The sequence below is a fragment of the Schistocerca americana genome, chromosome 9 (genome assembly GCF_021461395.2).
Source record: "Schistocerca americana isolate TAMUIC-IGC-003095 chromosome 9, iqSchAmer2.1, whole genome shotgun sequence".
Classification (NCBI taxonomy): Eukaryota; Metazoa; Arthropoda; class Insecta; order Orthoptera; family Acrididae; genus Schistocerca; species Schistocerca americana.
Window position 1 is genome coordinate 87156063 of NC_060127.1, and position 15641 is coordinate 87171703.

The 15641-nt window shown below is 45.9% G+C and overlaps 1 protein-coding gene across 1 annotated transcript in view; it reads left to right on the forward strand.

Annotated features, from left to right (window-relative positions):
- Positions 1-15641, forward strand: part of LOC124550928 (RAC serine/threonine-protein kinase) — a 703379-nt gene that overhangs the window by 597310 nt on the left and 90428 nt on the right. Inside the window, exon 3 of the mRNA XM_047125724.1 lies at positions 10418-10652. Coding sequence (XP_046981680.1) covers positions 10418-10652 — 235 coding nt within the window. The remainder of the gene's footprint in view (positions 1-10417; positions 10653-15641) is intronic.

The window sequence follows — 15641 nt, forward strand, 5'->3', positions numbered from 1 at the left end:
CTAATGTCTGAAGTAGTGCTGCAGGGAACTGACACCGTGAATAGAGCAGGCCTGTCCATAAATCCGTAAGAGTACGAGAGGGAGGAGATCTCTTCTGAACCGCACGTTGCAAGGCATCCCAGATAAGCTCAACAGTGTTCATGTCTTGGGAGTTTGATAGCCAGCGGAAGTGTTTAAACTCAGAAGAGGGGGAGCCAGTGCGTAACAATTCTGGGCGTATGTGGTGTCGCATTGTCGTTCTGGAATTTACCAAGTCCGTCGGAATGCACAATGGACATGAATGGATGTAGGTGATCACACATGGTGTTTATGTACGTGTTACATGTCAGAGTCGTATCTAGACGTATTAGGAGTCCCATATCACTCTTGACTGCTACCGCCCCACACCGTTACAGAGCCTCCACCAGACTGAACAGTCCCGCGCGGGGTCCATGGATTCAAGAGGTTGTCTCCATACCCGTAGACGTCCATCCGCTCGATACAAATGAGACTCGTCCAACCAAGTAACATCTTTCCAGTCATCAACAGTCCAATCTCGGTATTGACGGGCCGAGGCGAGGCGTATAGCTTTGTGTCGTGCAGCCATCAAGGATATACGAGTGGGCCTTCTACTCCGAAAGCCCACATCGATGACGTTTCGTTGAATGGTTCTAACGCTGACACTTGATGATGGTGCAGCATTGAAATCTGCAACAATTTGCAGAAGGGTTGCACTTTTGTCACGTTGAACGATTCTCTTCAATCCCGTACTTGCAGGATCTTTTTCAGACCAAGCGATGTCGGATTCCTGATACTCACGGTACACTTATGAAGTGGTCTTACGGCAAAATCTCCACTTCATCGCTACCTCGGAGATGCTGAGTCCCATCGCTCGTGCGCCGACTATAATACCACGTTCAAAAATGGTTCAAATGGCTCTGAGCACTATGGGACTTAACATCTATGGTCATCAGTACCCTAGAACTTAGAACTACTTAAACCTAACTAACCTAAGGACACCACACAACACCCAGTCATCACGAGGCAGAGAAAATCCCTGACCCCGCCGGGAATCGAACCCGGGAACCCGGGCGTGGGAAGCGAGAACGCTACCGCACGACCACGAGCTGCGGACAAAACCACGTTCAAAGTCTCTTAAATTTTGATAACCTGCCATTATAGCAGCTGTAACCGAACTAACAACTGCGCCAGACACTTGTCTTGTATAGGTGTTGCCGCCCGCAGCGGCATATTCTGCCTGTTTACGCACCCTCTGTATTTGAACACTCATGCTCACACCAGTTTCTTTGGCGCTTCAGCGTATAAAGAGCGACGATTCAGGACTGTGGATGATTGTAAACGAGTAATTTGGTGTGATGCATCACGCTGTACCCTGCTTCAGTCCCATTGGGAGGATTTGGGTCTGGCGAATGCCTCTGGAAAGTTACCTGCCATCAGTGCAGGTGGTTTTACGGTATGGGTATGTTTTTGTGACCCCCTTATTGCAATTAAGAATATGCTAAATGCGGAAGGCTGTGAAGACATTTTACGGCATTGTGGAATGCTTACAGTAGAGGAACAGCTGAGAAACGATGACTGTATCAGCATGACTGTGGACCTTTTCATGAAGTACCATCTGTGTTGCAATGATGGTTTGCGGACAAATGGACGGTCTAACCAGTGTCCAGACATGAACCGAATGAAACAACTTTGGAATCAGTTACAATGTCGATTGCGCTCCAGACCTACCGCCCAACATCATTACCTTCTCTGGTTTCGACTCTCGAAGACGATTGGACTACCATCCCTCGACAGACATTCAGACATCTCATTGAAAGTGTCTGTAGTCGAGCTCACACCGTCTTTCACGCGAAGTGTGGACACACCCCATATTAATGTCCACTAACAGGTGTTCGGGTTTTTTTTTAACACCCTTCATTCCTTCGTGGTGGCCCTCCCCTCAAACGGTGCGCGGTGTGCGCCGTGTTGTGTTGTGTGGCTCGCACATGCGAACAGTTTTGGCGCCATCTCCCTGTTGGCCGGCTTACAGCTCAGGCGGACCGTAACATTGGCAATTGTCTGCAACCGAGTCACGAATTTCAAGAGCCTCAGCACGTGTTACCCCAACCATGAAGAACAACGAAGGGCAACAGCTAAATTAGTCTGCCTAAAGGCGGCCGTCTAATAGCGGTTAGTGTTTCTTCTTAACTGTGGCGCCATATACAGCCCCGAACCGACCGAGCCGGTGCAGGTCTCGTGGTCTGGAGAAACGTCTCCAGACTGAAGAAACTGGATTCAGACCTCTGCCCCCCCCCCCAACCCTCCCCCATCCGACTATCCAAATGTACGAGGTGGGACCCAAAAGAAACCAGATTGTTGTCATAAAAAATTTATTGATGAACCTTTTTACACAATTACTTCCGTCGCCATCAAAATACTCTCCATTACATGCGATGCACTTGTCAAGTCTCTTTTCGCATTGTTGGAAGCATGTTTGGAACTCTCCAAGTTTGATATTGTCCAGTGCCCTTTGCGAAGCTGTTTTTACCGCCTCCACATCATCCTAACGCTCTCCTTTTAGCGTTTTTTTCATTCGTGGAAATAGGAAAAAGTCGCACGGGGCTAGGTCCGGCGAATACGGAGCGTGGGGAACGACAGACCACCTCTGAGATGCCAAATAGTGGGTCACTCGTAAGGCCGTGTGTGCTGGAGCGTTGTCGTCATGCAGAAACCAGTCACCTGATCGCCAAAGTTCCGGGCGTTTCCTCCTCACGTCCTCTCGCAGACGCCTTAAAACATCCAAGTAAAAGTGCTGGTTAAGTCTGGCCAGGGGGTACAAATTCCCGATGCACAATTCCACGAACATCAAAAAAGACAATGATCATCGTCTTCACATTTGACCTCACCTGCCTTGCTTTTTTTGGGCTGGGAGAGTTGGGAGTCCTCCACTGGCTTGACGCTTGCTTGGTTTCTGGGTCATACCCGTATCACCACCTCTCATCCCCTGTAATGACTTTGTTCAAGAAGTTTGGATCACGTGGAATATCTGTTTTCAAGTCCTGACACACATTCATGATGATGGTTTTTTGCTCCTGTGTGGGAAGGCGCGGAACAAATTTAGCAGCAACACGTCTCATGTGCAAATCCTCACTCAGAATCCGCTGGCACGAGCTCCAACTGATTCCTGTCTCTGCTGAAATTTGTTCCATCGTTTGGCGACGATCCTCGTTGATATTTTGGCGGACCTTTTCAATGTTCTCCTCATTTCGTGATGTTGAAGGGTGCCCAGAACGAGCTTGGTCTTCAACACACATCTCACCACGTTTAAAGCGCCCAAAACACTCGAAAACCTGTGTGCGGCTCATAGTGTCCTCCTGGAAAGCTTCCTGAAGCAGTTGGTGTGTCTCCGTTGCAGTTTTTTTAAGCAGGAAACAAAATTTCACATACACTCTTTGTTCTTTTAAAATTGCCATAACGACTTCGCAGAGGTAACCCACCAACAGTCAGAGAAACACAATAGCACACTTGCACGTTTACACTGACGCCGTCTGCACAGCTGTTTCATGAAGGTCTCTACTGACACCATCTAGCATGAGAACCCTGCACTACGTCTACGAGTGGCAGCACCCTCGGAGTCCGGTTTCTTTTGGGCCCCCCTCGTACATTCACATATACATTCACTACCAAACACTGTGAAGTGCGTGCCAGAGCACACGTTGTACCGTAACTCACGGTAGCTTTTCTTCCCAGTCCAATCACATACGGAGCTCGGGATGGATGACTATTAAACGCCCCTGTGCGCAGTGGAATTGTCCAAATTTGTCCTCACGCTACGTAAGAGCGACGCGTAGGAGGTTGAATTTTCTCAATTCATCATTTAAACCTGGTTCTTGAAGATATATAAGTAGACTTTCGCGTGATAACTGGCGTCTTTCTTCAGGCGCGAGACACTTCAGTTATTTCAGCAGCTCTCTCCCATTAGTTAAACAAATCTGTGACAATTCGTGCTTGTCTTCTTTGTGTACGTTCAGTGTCCCTTGTTAATTCTATGCGGTACGCATCCCAGAAACCTGAGCAATATTTTACGATGGGACGCAAAATGGATTTGTAAACAGTCTGGTTTTGTAGACTGATTGAATTTCCCAAATGTTCTACCAGTGAACCGAAGTATACCGCCTGATTTACCTAAAACTGAGCCCATGTAATCATCCCATTCCGTATCTCTACAGATTGTTGCACTGCGGTATTGGTATATCGAAATGTCAAACTTCTTCAATTGCCTATGTAGCGTACATACATTCTATGGGAAAAGAAAGGGGAGGACTACCACGGAGGAATTATCCGAATAGGACATAAATCGGTAGATATGACGCAGATGTACACATAAACAAATGACTACAATTTCAGAAAAATTGGATGGTTTATTCAAGCGAAAGAGCTTCACAAATTGATCAAATCAGTAAAGCGTTGCTCCACGTCTGGCCCTTTTAAATGGTCCAAATGGCTCTAAGAACTATGGGACTTAACATGTGAGGTAATCAGTCCCCTATACTTAGAACTACTTAAACCTAACTAACCTATGGACATCACACACGTCCATGCCCGAGGCAGGATTCGAACCTGCGACCGTATCAGCAGCAGCGCGGTTCCGGACCGAAGCGCCTAGAGCCGCTCGGCCACAACGGCCGGCCGTCTGGCCCTTACACTAGCAGCTGTTGGGCTGGGCACTGACTGACGAAGTCTTTAAACGTTCTCCTGAAGGATATCCTGCCAAATTCTGCCCGAGAAGGTTGGAAGGCTTTGCCCATTCTGCTCCATACGTTCTCAGTTGGGGAGAGATCCGGCGAACTTGCTCGTCAAGGTAGGATTTGGTAAGCACGAAGACAAACAGTACAAGCTTTCAGCATTATCTTGCTGAAATGTAAGCCCAGGATGTTTATCATGAAGGGAAACAAAACAGCGCTAAGACTATCGTCGACGTACCTCTGTACTGTATACCTACCGCGGATGACAGCCAGACGGGTCCTGCTATGAAAATACATAAAAAAATAAATGGCACCCCAGACAATCGCTTCTGGTTGTCGTGTCGTGCTCGTCATGCTCGTGTCTCCCTGCTGTCCAGGGAGTTTCCAGTCTCGTCTTCGGCCTGGAAGCTCGCAGACTGGAGCATAATTGTCTTCAGTGACGAGTCCCGCTTCGAACTGAGCTCCGATGACCTCTCTCGTTGGGATAAATCAGGCTGACTATACTGGGAAATAAATATATACACTACTGGCCATTAAAATTGCTACACCAAGAATAAATGCAGATGATAAACGGGTATTCATTGGACAAATATATTATGCTACAACTGACATAGGATTACATTTTCACGCAATTTGGGTGCATAGATCCCGAGAAATCAGTACGCAGAACAACCACCTCTGGCCGTAATAACCGACTTACAACGTCTGGGCATTGAGTCAAACAGAGCTTGGATGGCGTGTACAGGTACAGCTCGCCATGCAGCTTCAACACGATACCACAGTTCATCAAGAGTAGTGACTGGCGTATTGTGACGAGCCAGTTGATCGGCCACCATTGACCAGACAATTTCAATTAGTGAGAGATCTGGTGAATGTGCTCGCCTGGGCAGCACTCGAACATTTTCTGTATCCAGAAAGGCCCGTACTGGACCTGCAACATGCGGCGGTGCATTATCCTGCTGAAATGTAGGGTTTCACAGGGATCGAATGAAGGGTAGAGCCACGGGTCGTAACACATCTGAAATGTAACGTCCACTGTTGAAAGTGCCGTCAATGCGAACAAGAGGTGACCGAGACGTGTAACCAGTGTCACCCCATACCATCACGCCGGGTGATACGCCAGTATGGCGATGACGAATACACGCTTCCAATGTGCGTTCACCATCATGATGCAGTAAACAGAAGCTGGATTCATCCGAAGAAATGAGGTTTTGCCATTCGTGTACCCATGTTCGTCGCTGAGTACACCATCGCGGGCGCTCCTGTCTGTGATGCAGCGCCAAGGGTAACCGCAGCCGTGGTCTCCCAGATTATAGTCCATTCTGCTGCAAACGTCGTCGAACTGTTCGTGCAAATGGTTTTTGTCTTACAAACGCCCCCATCTGTTGACTCAGGGATACGAGGCCGTTGGGATCCAGCACGGCGTTCCGCGATAGGCTACAATCCGACCTTTATCAAAGTCGGAAACGTGATGGTACGCATTTCTCCTCCTTACACGAGGCATCACAACAACGTTTCACCAGGCATCGCCGGTCAACTGCTGTTTCTGTATGAGAAATCGGTTGGACACTTTCCTCATGTCAGCACGGTGTAGGTGTCCCCACCGGCGCCAAACTTGTGTGAATGCTCTGAAAACCTAATCATTTGCATATCACAGCATCTTCTTCCTGTCGGTTAAATTTCGCGTCTGTAACACGTCATCTTCGTGTTGTAGCAATTTTAATGGGCAGTAGTGTAGACATGAAGAATAAAGATGTTGAAGTTCGTGAAGTTTGTTTTATTTAAAAAGCTTCTAGAGTTCTCACATAAAAAATTCGGAGGTATTACTTCTCGGCATGCACCTATTAGTTGTGTATGATGGTAGCTTTAATTCTACCACACATTCTACAGCTTGTCATCTGAAAGCAAAGGAAACGTTTCTATTTTCTGTTTGTCGTTCATTACCGACTGAGTATCGCGATATATCGCGTTATTTAGCACGTTGCTTACGGGTATTCCATGTTGTGGTGTTGTCTGGCATGCTTGTGATGTGCTGAAGTACGTATTTTAGTTTGCTACTGTCGCTTTGTCGTTTCATGTTGTTACACACGCATTTTGTGTAGTTTGACAGCCAAGCACAAAGTGTCTGCTGCCATTTCACGTCTTTTTGTATCTGCCCTGTGTTCACTTGTTTTGTTTCATCTTGTTTGCGGCTTGGCGCAGATTTTAAAGCGTTGTTGACGTTTGAGATATCTGGCTTGTTTGTGTGTGTGTGTGTGTGTGTGTGTGTGTGTGTGAGTGAGTGAGTGAGAGAGAGAGAGAGAGAGAGAGATGCTGTTGGGGGGGGAGGTGTTATTTGTACACTTGGTTATTGTAGCAAAGTGTGTTTTATTACATGGTGATGTGTATACTTTTAGTAGTTTCTTTCTTGGAGCTATTGATTTTTGGATGTGATAATGTTGTTATACCGTTAATTTAGGGTACCGGCTGTTAAAAAAGTTTGAGAATTTATAAATCAGTTTCTGTGTTCATCAGGTTATGATGGTGCTATAAAGTGATCAGCAGATATTGAGTTGGAACTAAGGCAGAGTTACTAAGCACAGCCTTCCGAAATGCCTTCACTAAAGAAGACGAAGTAAATATTCCAGAATTCGAATCGAGAACAGTTGCCAACATGAGTAACGCAGAAGTAAATATCCTCGGAATAGTGAAGCAACTTAAATCACTTAATAAAAGCAAGTCTTATGGTCCAGTCTGTATACCAATTAGATTCCTTTCGGAGTATGCTGATTAATTAGCTCCATATTTAACAATCATATACAACCGTTCACTCGACGAGATTTTAGAACATATATTGTGTTCGAACATTATCAATTACCTCGAATAAAACGCTCTATTGACACACAGTCAACATGGGTTTAGAAAACATCGTTCCTGTGAAACACAACTATCTCTCTACTCACCTGAAGTGGTGAGTGCTGTTGACAAGGGATTTCAAATCGATTCAGGATTTCCGGAAGGTTTTTGACAATGTACTACACAAGCGTCTCGTAGTGAAATTGCGTGATTATGGAATATCGTCTCAGTTATGTGACTGGATTTATGATTTCCTGTCAGTTCATAGTAATTGACGGAAAGTCATCGAGTAAAACAGAAGTGGTTTCTGCCGTTCGCCCAAGGCAGTGTTATAGGCCCTTTGCTGTTCCTTATCTATATAAACGATTTTGGAAACAATCTGAGCAGCCGTTTTCTGTTGTTTGCAGAAGACGCTTTCTTTTATCGACTAATAAAGTCATCACAAGACCAAAACAAACTGCAAAACGATTTAGAAAAGATATCTGAATGGTGCGTAAAGTGGCTGTTGACCCTAAATAACGAAAAGTGTGATGCCATCCACATGAGTGCTAAAAGGAACTCGTTAAACTTAGGTTACAGGATAAATCAGTCTAATCTAAAAGCCGCAAATTCAACTAAATACCTGGGTATGACAATAACGGACAACTTAAATTGGAAGAAACACACAGAAAATGTTGTGGGGGAAGGCTGTAACAGACCTACTAAGGAGACTGCCTACACTACGCTTGTCCGTCCTCTTTTAGAATACTGCTGCGTGGTGTGGGATCCTTACCAGATAGGACTGACGGAGTACATCGAAAAAGTTCAAAGAAAGGCAACACATTTTGTATTATCGAAAAATAGAGGAGAGAGTGTCACTAATGATACAGGATTTTGGCTGGACATCAATAAAAGGGAGGCGTTTTTCGTTGCGACGGAATCTTCTCACGAAATTCAGATCACCAACTTTCTCCTTCGAATGTGAAAATATTTTGTTGACACCGACTTACATAGGGAGAAACGATCACAACGATAAAATAAGGGAAATTAGAGCTTGTACGGAAAGATACAGGTGTTCGTTCTTTCCGCGCGCTATACGAGATTGGAGTAATAGATAATTGTGAAGGTGGTTCGATGAACCCTCTGCCAGGCACTTAAATGTGATTTGCAGAGTATCCATGTAGATGTAGATTTTCTGTGCTCTGAGACGTTCTGTATACACTACTGGCCATTAAAATTACTACACCAAGAAGAAATGCACATGATAAACGGGTATTCATTGGACAAATAGATTTTACTAGAACTGACATGTGATTAGATTTTACTAGAACTGACATGTGATTACATTTTCACGCAATTTGGGTGCATAGATCCTGAGAAATCAGTACCCAGATCAACCACCTCTGGCCGTAATAACGGCCTTGATACGCCTGGGCATTGAGTCAAAAAGAGCTTGGATGGCTGCCCATGCAGCTTCAACACGATACCACAGTTCATCTAGAGTAGTGACTGGCGCATTGTGACGAGCCAGTTCCTCGGCCACCATTGACCAGACGTTTTCAATTGGAGAGATCTGGTGAATGTGCTGGCCAGGGCAGCAGTCGAACATTTTCTGTATCCAGAAAGGCCCATACGGAGCCTGCAACATGCGGTCGTGCATTATTCTGCTGAAATGTAGGGTTTCGCAGGTATCGAACGAAGGGTAGAGCCGGGAGTCGTATCACCTCTGAAATGTAACGTCCACTGTTCAAAGTGCCGTCAATGCGAACAAGAGGTGACAGAGACGTGTAACCAATGGCACCCCATACCATCACGCCGGGTGATACGCCAGTATGGCGATGACGAATACGCGCATCCAATGTGCGTTCACTGCGATGTCGCCAAACATGGATGCGACCATCATGATGCTGTAAACAGAACCTGGATTCATCCGAAAAAATGACGTTTAGCCATTCGTGCACCCAGGTTCGTTGTCGAGTACACCATCGCAGGCGCTCTTGTCTGTGATGCAGCGCAAGGGTAACCGCAGCTGTGGTATCCGAGCTGATAGTCCATGCTGCTGCAAACGTCCCCATCTGTTGACTCAGGGATCGAGACGTGGCTGCACGATCCGTTACAACCCTGCGGATAAGATGCCTGACATCTCGACTGGTAGTGATACGAGGCCGTTGGGATCCAGCACGGCATTCCGTATTACACTCCTGAACCCACCGATTCCATATTCTGCTAACAGTCATTGGATCTCGACCAACGCGAGCAGCACTGACGCAAAACGATAAACCGCAATCGCGATAGGCTACAATCCGACCTGCATCAAAGTCGGAACCGTGATGGTACGCATTTCTCCTCCTTACACGAGGCATCACAACAACGTTTCACCAGGCAACGCCGGTCAACTGCTGTTTGTGTATGAGAAATCGGTTGGAAACATCCCTTATGTGAGCACGTTGTAGGTGTCGCCAACGGCGCCAACCTTGTGTGAATGCTCTGAGAAGCTAATCATTTGCATATCACAGCATGTTCTTCATGTCGTTTAAATTTCGCGTCTGTAGCACGTCATCTTCGTGGTGTAGCAGTTTTAATGGCCAGTAGTGTATATGATTCTAAAATTCGTACATGTTTGGCCCACGTATACAGATTGACAGCAGTTACAGGTTAATTGGTGTATATCATATTGGCTGTATTTGTCAGTGTTGGTGGTATGTCTCCCCAGTCATATCTGGATAAAACAAAAACCATATAAAATATGATTTCTAATATCTGTATCATTCATCTTTGCAGTGGCGCAGTGCTTCTGGAAACGGAGTATGGTATTTTGTACACCTTGGCAGGCGGCAGAGGGCGTGTGGACTGACGTGGGGTTTGTGGCGCTGTTGCAGGGGAGCACATCAAGAACTGGCGGTCGCGCTACTTCGTGCTGCTGGACGACGGCTCGCTGGTGGGCTTCAAGAACAAGCCGGAGCACGCGCTCTCCGACCCGCTCAACAACTTCACCGTCAAGGGCTGCCAGATCATGTCGGTGGACCGGCCCAAGCCCTACACCTTCATCATCCGCGGCCTCCAGTGGACCACCGTCATAGAGCGCACCTTCCACGTCGAGTCCGACAAGGAGAGGTTCGTAGTGCACTCCTTGGCCCAAGGTGCAGGCCTAATTTTGCATTCGCCGAGTATTCCTTGTGTCAAACATTGGAATGGAAATGGACGTTTGGCGTCATTGGCCCGCAGTTAGAAACAGCGAGTGCAGTGGTTCATGGAGCACAACTCGCGGTTTAAAACTCCTTTCGAACAGACCGTGAAGACCCAAAGGTATCAATTTCCCCCCCCCCCCCCCCCCAATTTGTGAAACATTCATAACCCATTTTCTGACACTTTTGAGTGGGTGTATTAAGACTATCTATCTCTGCTATTAGTGCTACAGAAGTGGTTTATTAATGCATGCACACTATCTATTTATTACGCAACGTTGTGCTATATACGAATGATTGGCCTCTTAGCCTCTCTGGAATCTTGCCAGAGAGTTGCCTGTCCGTAGCCACGTGGTTGCGGGCCGCTACTACTAGAGGAAACCAGTCCATTTATACTTCTCTTTTATTCCCCCACCACCATACTGATCTAACTGCAACTACTAGCTCCTACAATTCAAAGACTTAAACAAACGTAGTATTTACATATTTACAATTGCGCATTAGATCTGAAGCGCATTTACCCTCTCCCAAGGTAGGCTCGCTGGGCCTCCCCTGAGATTTTATTCACTAATTTTGCGAAATTGCTAAAGAATTCGCCAATTGTTAATATATCATTTATATCCCTTGTCTGCAGAAGCTGTGTCTCAACTGAGACAGCCTGTTCGTATATTGGACACTCAAACACTGTGTGTTCTGGCGATCCTGCGTGGGCACCAGTCACACTTCGGTGTTGGCCTTTTCCCTATTTTATGCAGGTACGTGGGATAGGGACCGTGGCCTGTAAGGAAGTGAACTAGGCCCTGTGAGGGCTTCATTATCTTGTTCTTTAGTCTTTCCCTTACTGTGGGTAGAAACCCATGGACTCTACGGCCTGTACTGGACCCGTCCCATTCGTCCTGCCAAATGTCGAGCATTTTTTCTCTGATGGATTTGACGCTTACCAGAGGAGTGCCCATTATATTTTGCACCATGTCGATGTTCTGTTTGCGCAGCCAGTAGAAGGCTGCGTGCTGCCTTATTATCAGGTCTAGTGGACATAGACCCATAATTACCAACAGTGCATCTGTTGGACTTGTGTTGAATGCTCCAATGCATCTCAACAGAACGTTCCTCTGTATTCGCTTGACAGCAGCGGCAGGCCGCACCAGAGCTAACCTGTGGGCCCACACACTGGATGCGTGCCCTACTACTGGTGCCAATATACTGTTGTGATAGATATTTATTGCCTTTGACGGCAGATGAAATCTTCTTTGTCCAATTGATATTATCTTATTGAACAGAGCTAAGGACTTTGTCGTTACTTGCTCAATATGCGGAATGAAACTCCAATTCTCATCTAGATATACCCCTAGGTAACGGGCATATCTCTGTCGCGACACTGCCTGGCCATTAATTCTGACTGTTGGGTCCCTATTTAACTTGCCTTTTAAGAGCATATATAGCGATTTTTGTGGTGCAATAGACATTTTAGCCTTCTCACACCAGTTTGTTAACAGCCCAATAGCCAGTCGTGATCGCTCTTGTATCAAAGGTACCGACCGGCCACCGTGTCATCCTCAGACCACAGACGTCACTGGATGCGGATACGGAGGGGCATGTGGTCAGCACACCGCTCTCCCGGCCGTATGCCAGCTTACGAGACCGGAGCCGCTACTTCTCAATCGAGTAGCTCCTCAGTTTGCCTCACAAGGGCTGCGTGCACCCCACTTGCCAACAGCGCTTGGCAGACCGGATGGTCACCCATCCAAGTGCTAGGCCAGCCCGACAGCGCTTAACTTCGTGATCTGACGGAAACCGGTGTTACCACTGCGGCAAGGCCGTTGGCAACTCGCGGTTTAACAGTGCCCCAAATTCGGCAGTTCTGTACATTCACTGCACACAGTAAAAATAATGTGCTTCGTCACTCCATAGAATGTTGCCCGTCACATGTCATCAACTTCGATTCGTGCCAGAAATTGAAAAGCAAATTCAGAACATTGCAGCGGATCATGAGGTTGCAATTACTGCACCGTCTGGATCTTGAACGGGTCCCAGTTTAGAATGGACCACAAAACTTTCCGTTCTGTTACCACGGGACGGACAGTTCTAGTGACATTGCACGACCACTATCGCTACCACGGCGGTTCATCTGCTGCATCGGCGGTCCAGGTCAGGGCTCACGATTGCGGTTCGCGTCCGGTCGCTTCTGTCTGAACTGGAGACCTTCCCGTTACCAACTCTTCTCGAGGTCCATTCACGTACACCTCCATGGTGTACACCTTGGCTGCAGATTCTTCGGGACCTTTCGCATGGCCCTAAGGACCGTTAACCCTGCGGTTCTCCGCTATCACTTCCTCTCAATTCTCGGAATGGCTGATGGTCACGCAGGCTTTGCGTATGTTCATGGAGGACATATTGAACACCACTGCTTGGCAGATGGCTGCAGTGTTTTCACTGCAGACCTGGCGGCCATATCTCGTGCTCTTGAGCACATCCGCTCACTTCAGCATACTCAGCATACTCAGAATTTGTTCAAATGGCTCTAAGCACTATGGAACTTAACGTCTGAGGTCATCAGTCCCCTAGACTTAGAACTGCGTAAACCTAACTATCCTAAGAACATCAAACACATCCATGCCCAAGGCAGGATTCGAACCTGCGACCGTAGCAGCAGCTGGCCTCCGGAATGAAGCGCCAAGAACCTCTCGACCATCAGAATTTGTAAATGCGTGCGCCGAGCGTAAGCGATAGAGTGGAATTGCCTAGCAAATCGCAGTCAAAGTGTTAACTAAACTCGAGTAGAACTTTCGAAACAAATTGCAGTCGATAATTAAGCCCATAGCAACTGGAGTACAACACGCGAAATGAAGACTTAGCTATGTAACCAAGTCAACCTGTACAACGAAAAACAATGGACCCATATTATGTGAAACGTTTTATTCGAATTAGTCTTCAGTGCTACCTGCTAGAAACTTATTGTTCCTTCTGAAAAGCTTTGCGTCATCCAGTATTTGCCCGCAGTTGGCAGTGCCTATTTTTAGATTACTCTTACACGGCTGGATGTTCGAGGTCTACCAGCTACTTAGCGGCGATTTCCCCCCCACCCCCCTCTTTCTCTGTCTGTCATTCATTTCCATGCAAGACGTTATAAATCCGCTTTTATAAAAAGTTCAGATACATGTACATTTATTTGCATGAAAATAAAGTAATCATTTGAGCAGTAAAAGGACTCAATTGCTTAGAAGCAACATCATATTTTTATACGAATAAAAACAGCTTTTTTAAAAATATTTGTTATAACAGCCTCGGTTGCAATTAGTCACACTTGATAACAAGTTTTGGACACATTTGATTATCATCTTCAGATGTAAACATAAAACAAAATATTAATTTTTTTTGGTGAAACCTCTAAGGCTTTTGACGTCAAAACTGGGGTAAGGCAAGGAGATGGATTGTCCTCACTGCTGTTCAGTTGTGTACTAGAGAAGATAATCAGAGAGTGGTAAAAAGGATAGAAGAAGGAAGAATTTAAAAAAAAACCGTAGAAAAGGGGATAATCTGAGTTTCGATTGATTGGCTTTTGCAGACGATCTTGCATCTATGGAAGATGCAACTATGCAGATATGTCTCCTACACGAGACTGCTTCAAAATCTGGCTTATGTATATCTGTTCAAAAAGCAAAGTCTATGACAAATGCGAAGAAGGTACCGAAATACTAGGAAACGGATTATGGAAGAATAAAAAAAAAGGCGACAAACTTTGAATACGTAGGTGAAAATACTTTTGGACAAAGAAGCTAACTTATCAAGGACAAGGAAAATAAGGTGGCTTTTTAATTAACAGAAAATCTGTAGACTGGTCCCGGCGGAGGTTCGAGTCCTCCCTCGGGCATGGATGTGTGTTGGCTCTGAGCACAATGGGACTTAACTTCTGAGGTCATCAGTCCCCTAGAACGTAGAACTACTTAAACCTAAAGACATCACACACATCCATGCCCGAGGCAGGATTCGAACCTGCGACCGTAGCGGTCGCGCGGTGTGTGTGTGTGTGTGTGTGTGTGTGTGTGTGTGTGTGTGTGTTTGTCCTTAGGATAATTTAGGTTAAGTAGTGTGTAAGCTTAGGGACTGGTGACCTTAGCAGTTAAGTTCCATAAGATTTCACACACATTTGAACATTAGTTTGAAAATCTGTATAACAAGAAATCTATTTTCGTAAAAGCAAAACTCTGGCACTACAACACTGTCATTAGACCAGAGTGGCTTTATGCTTCGGAATGCCTTTCGTTAAATACAGCCAAAGAACTAGGTGAACTAGAAAAGAGGAGGAGGAAAATAATCAGGAAAATCTTGGGATCAAAATATGACAAACGGAAATAGAAATTAAGAAATAATCTTGAACGTATTAAAAATAGAAGAAATATTAGACCAATGACGGAGCGAAGAACTGTATTCTATAGACACCTGACACTGCTAGATAAAAAGAGGTAATAATTTTTATAACTTTTTTTGATAGGAACCCGAAAATGGTTCAAATGGCTCTGAGCACTATGGGACTTTACATCTGAGGTCATCAGTCCCCTAGAACTTAGAACTACTTAAACCGAACTAACCTAAGGACATCACACACATCGATGCCCGCGACAGGATTCGAACCTGCGACCGTAGCAGTCGCGCGATTCCAGACTAAAGCGCCTAGATCCGCTCGGCCACCACGGCCACAAACCCGAAAACATCACTGACATGGATCAAAGAAGTTAACTCAGATCTGAGAGAAATGGAAATAACAGAGCAAGATATATGAGAAAGAGGAAAGTTGAGAGCAAAAGTAAAAAGTTTCAAGGGCTTCCACGGCAACTCAAGAAGAGAGACAGACGCAGTGTGGATAGAAGTAAGAAGAGAAAAACATAAGGAAAGAGTGAAAAACTACTCGAAAACAGGA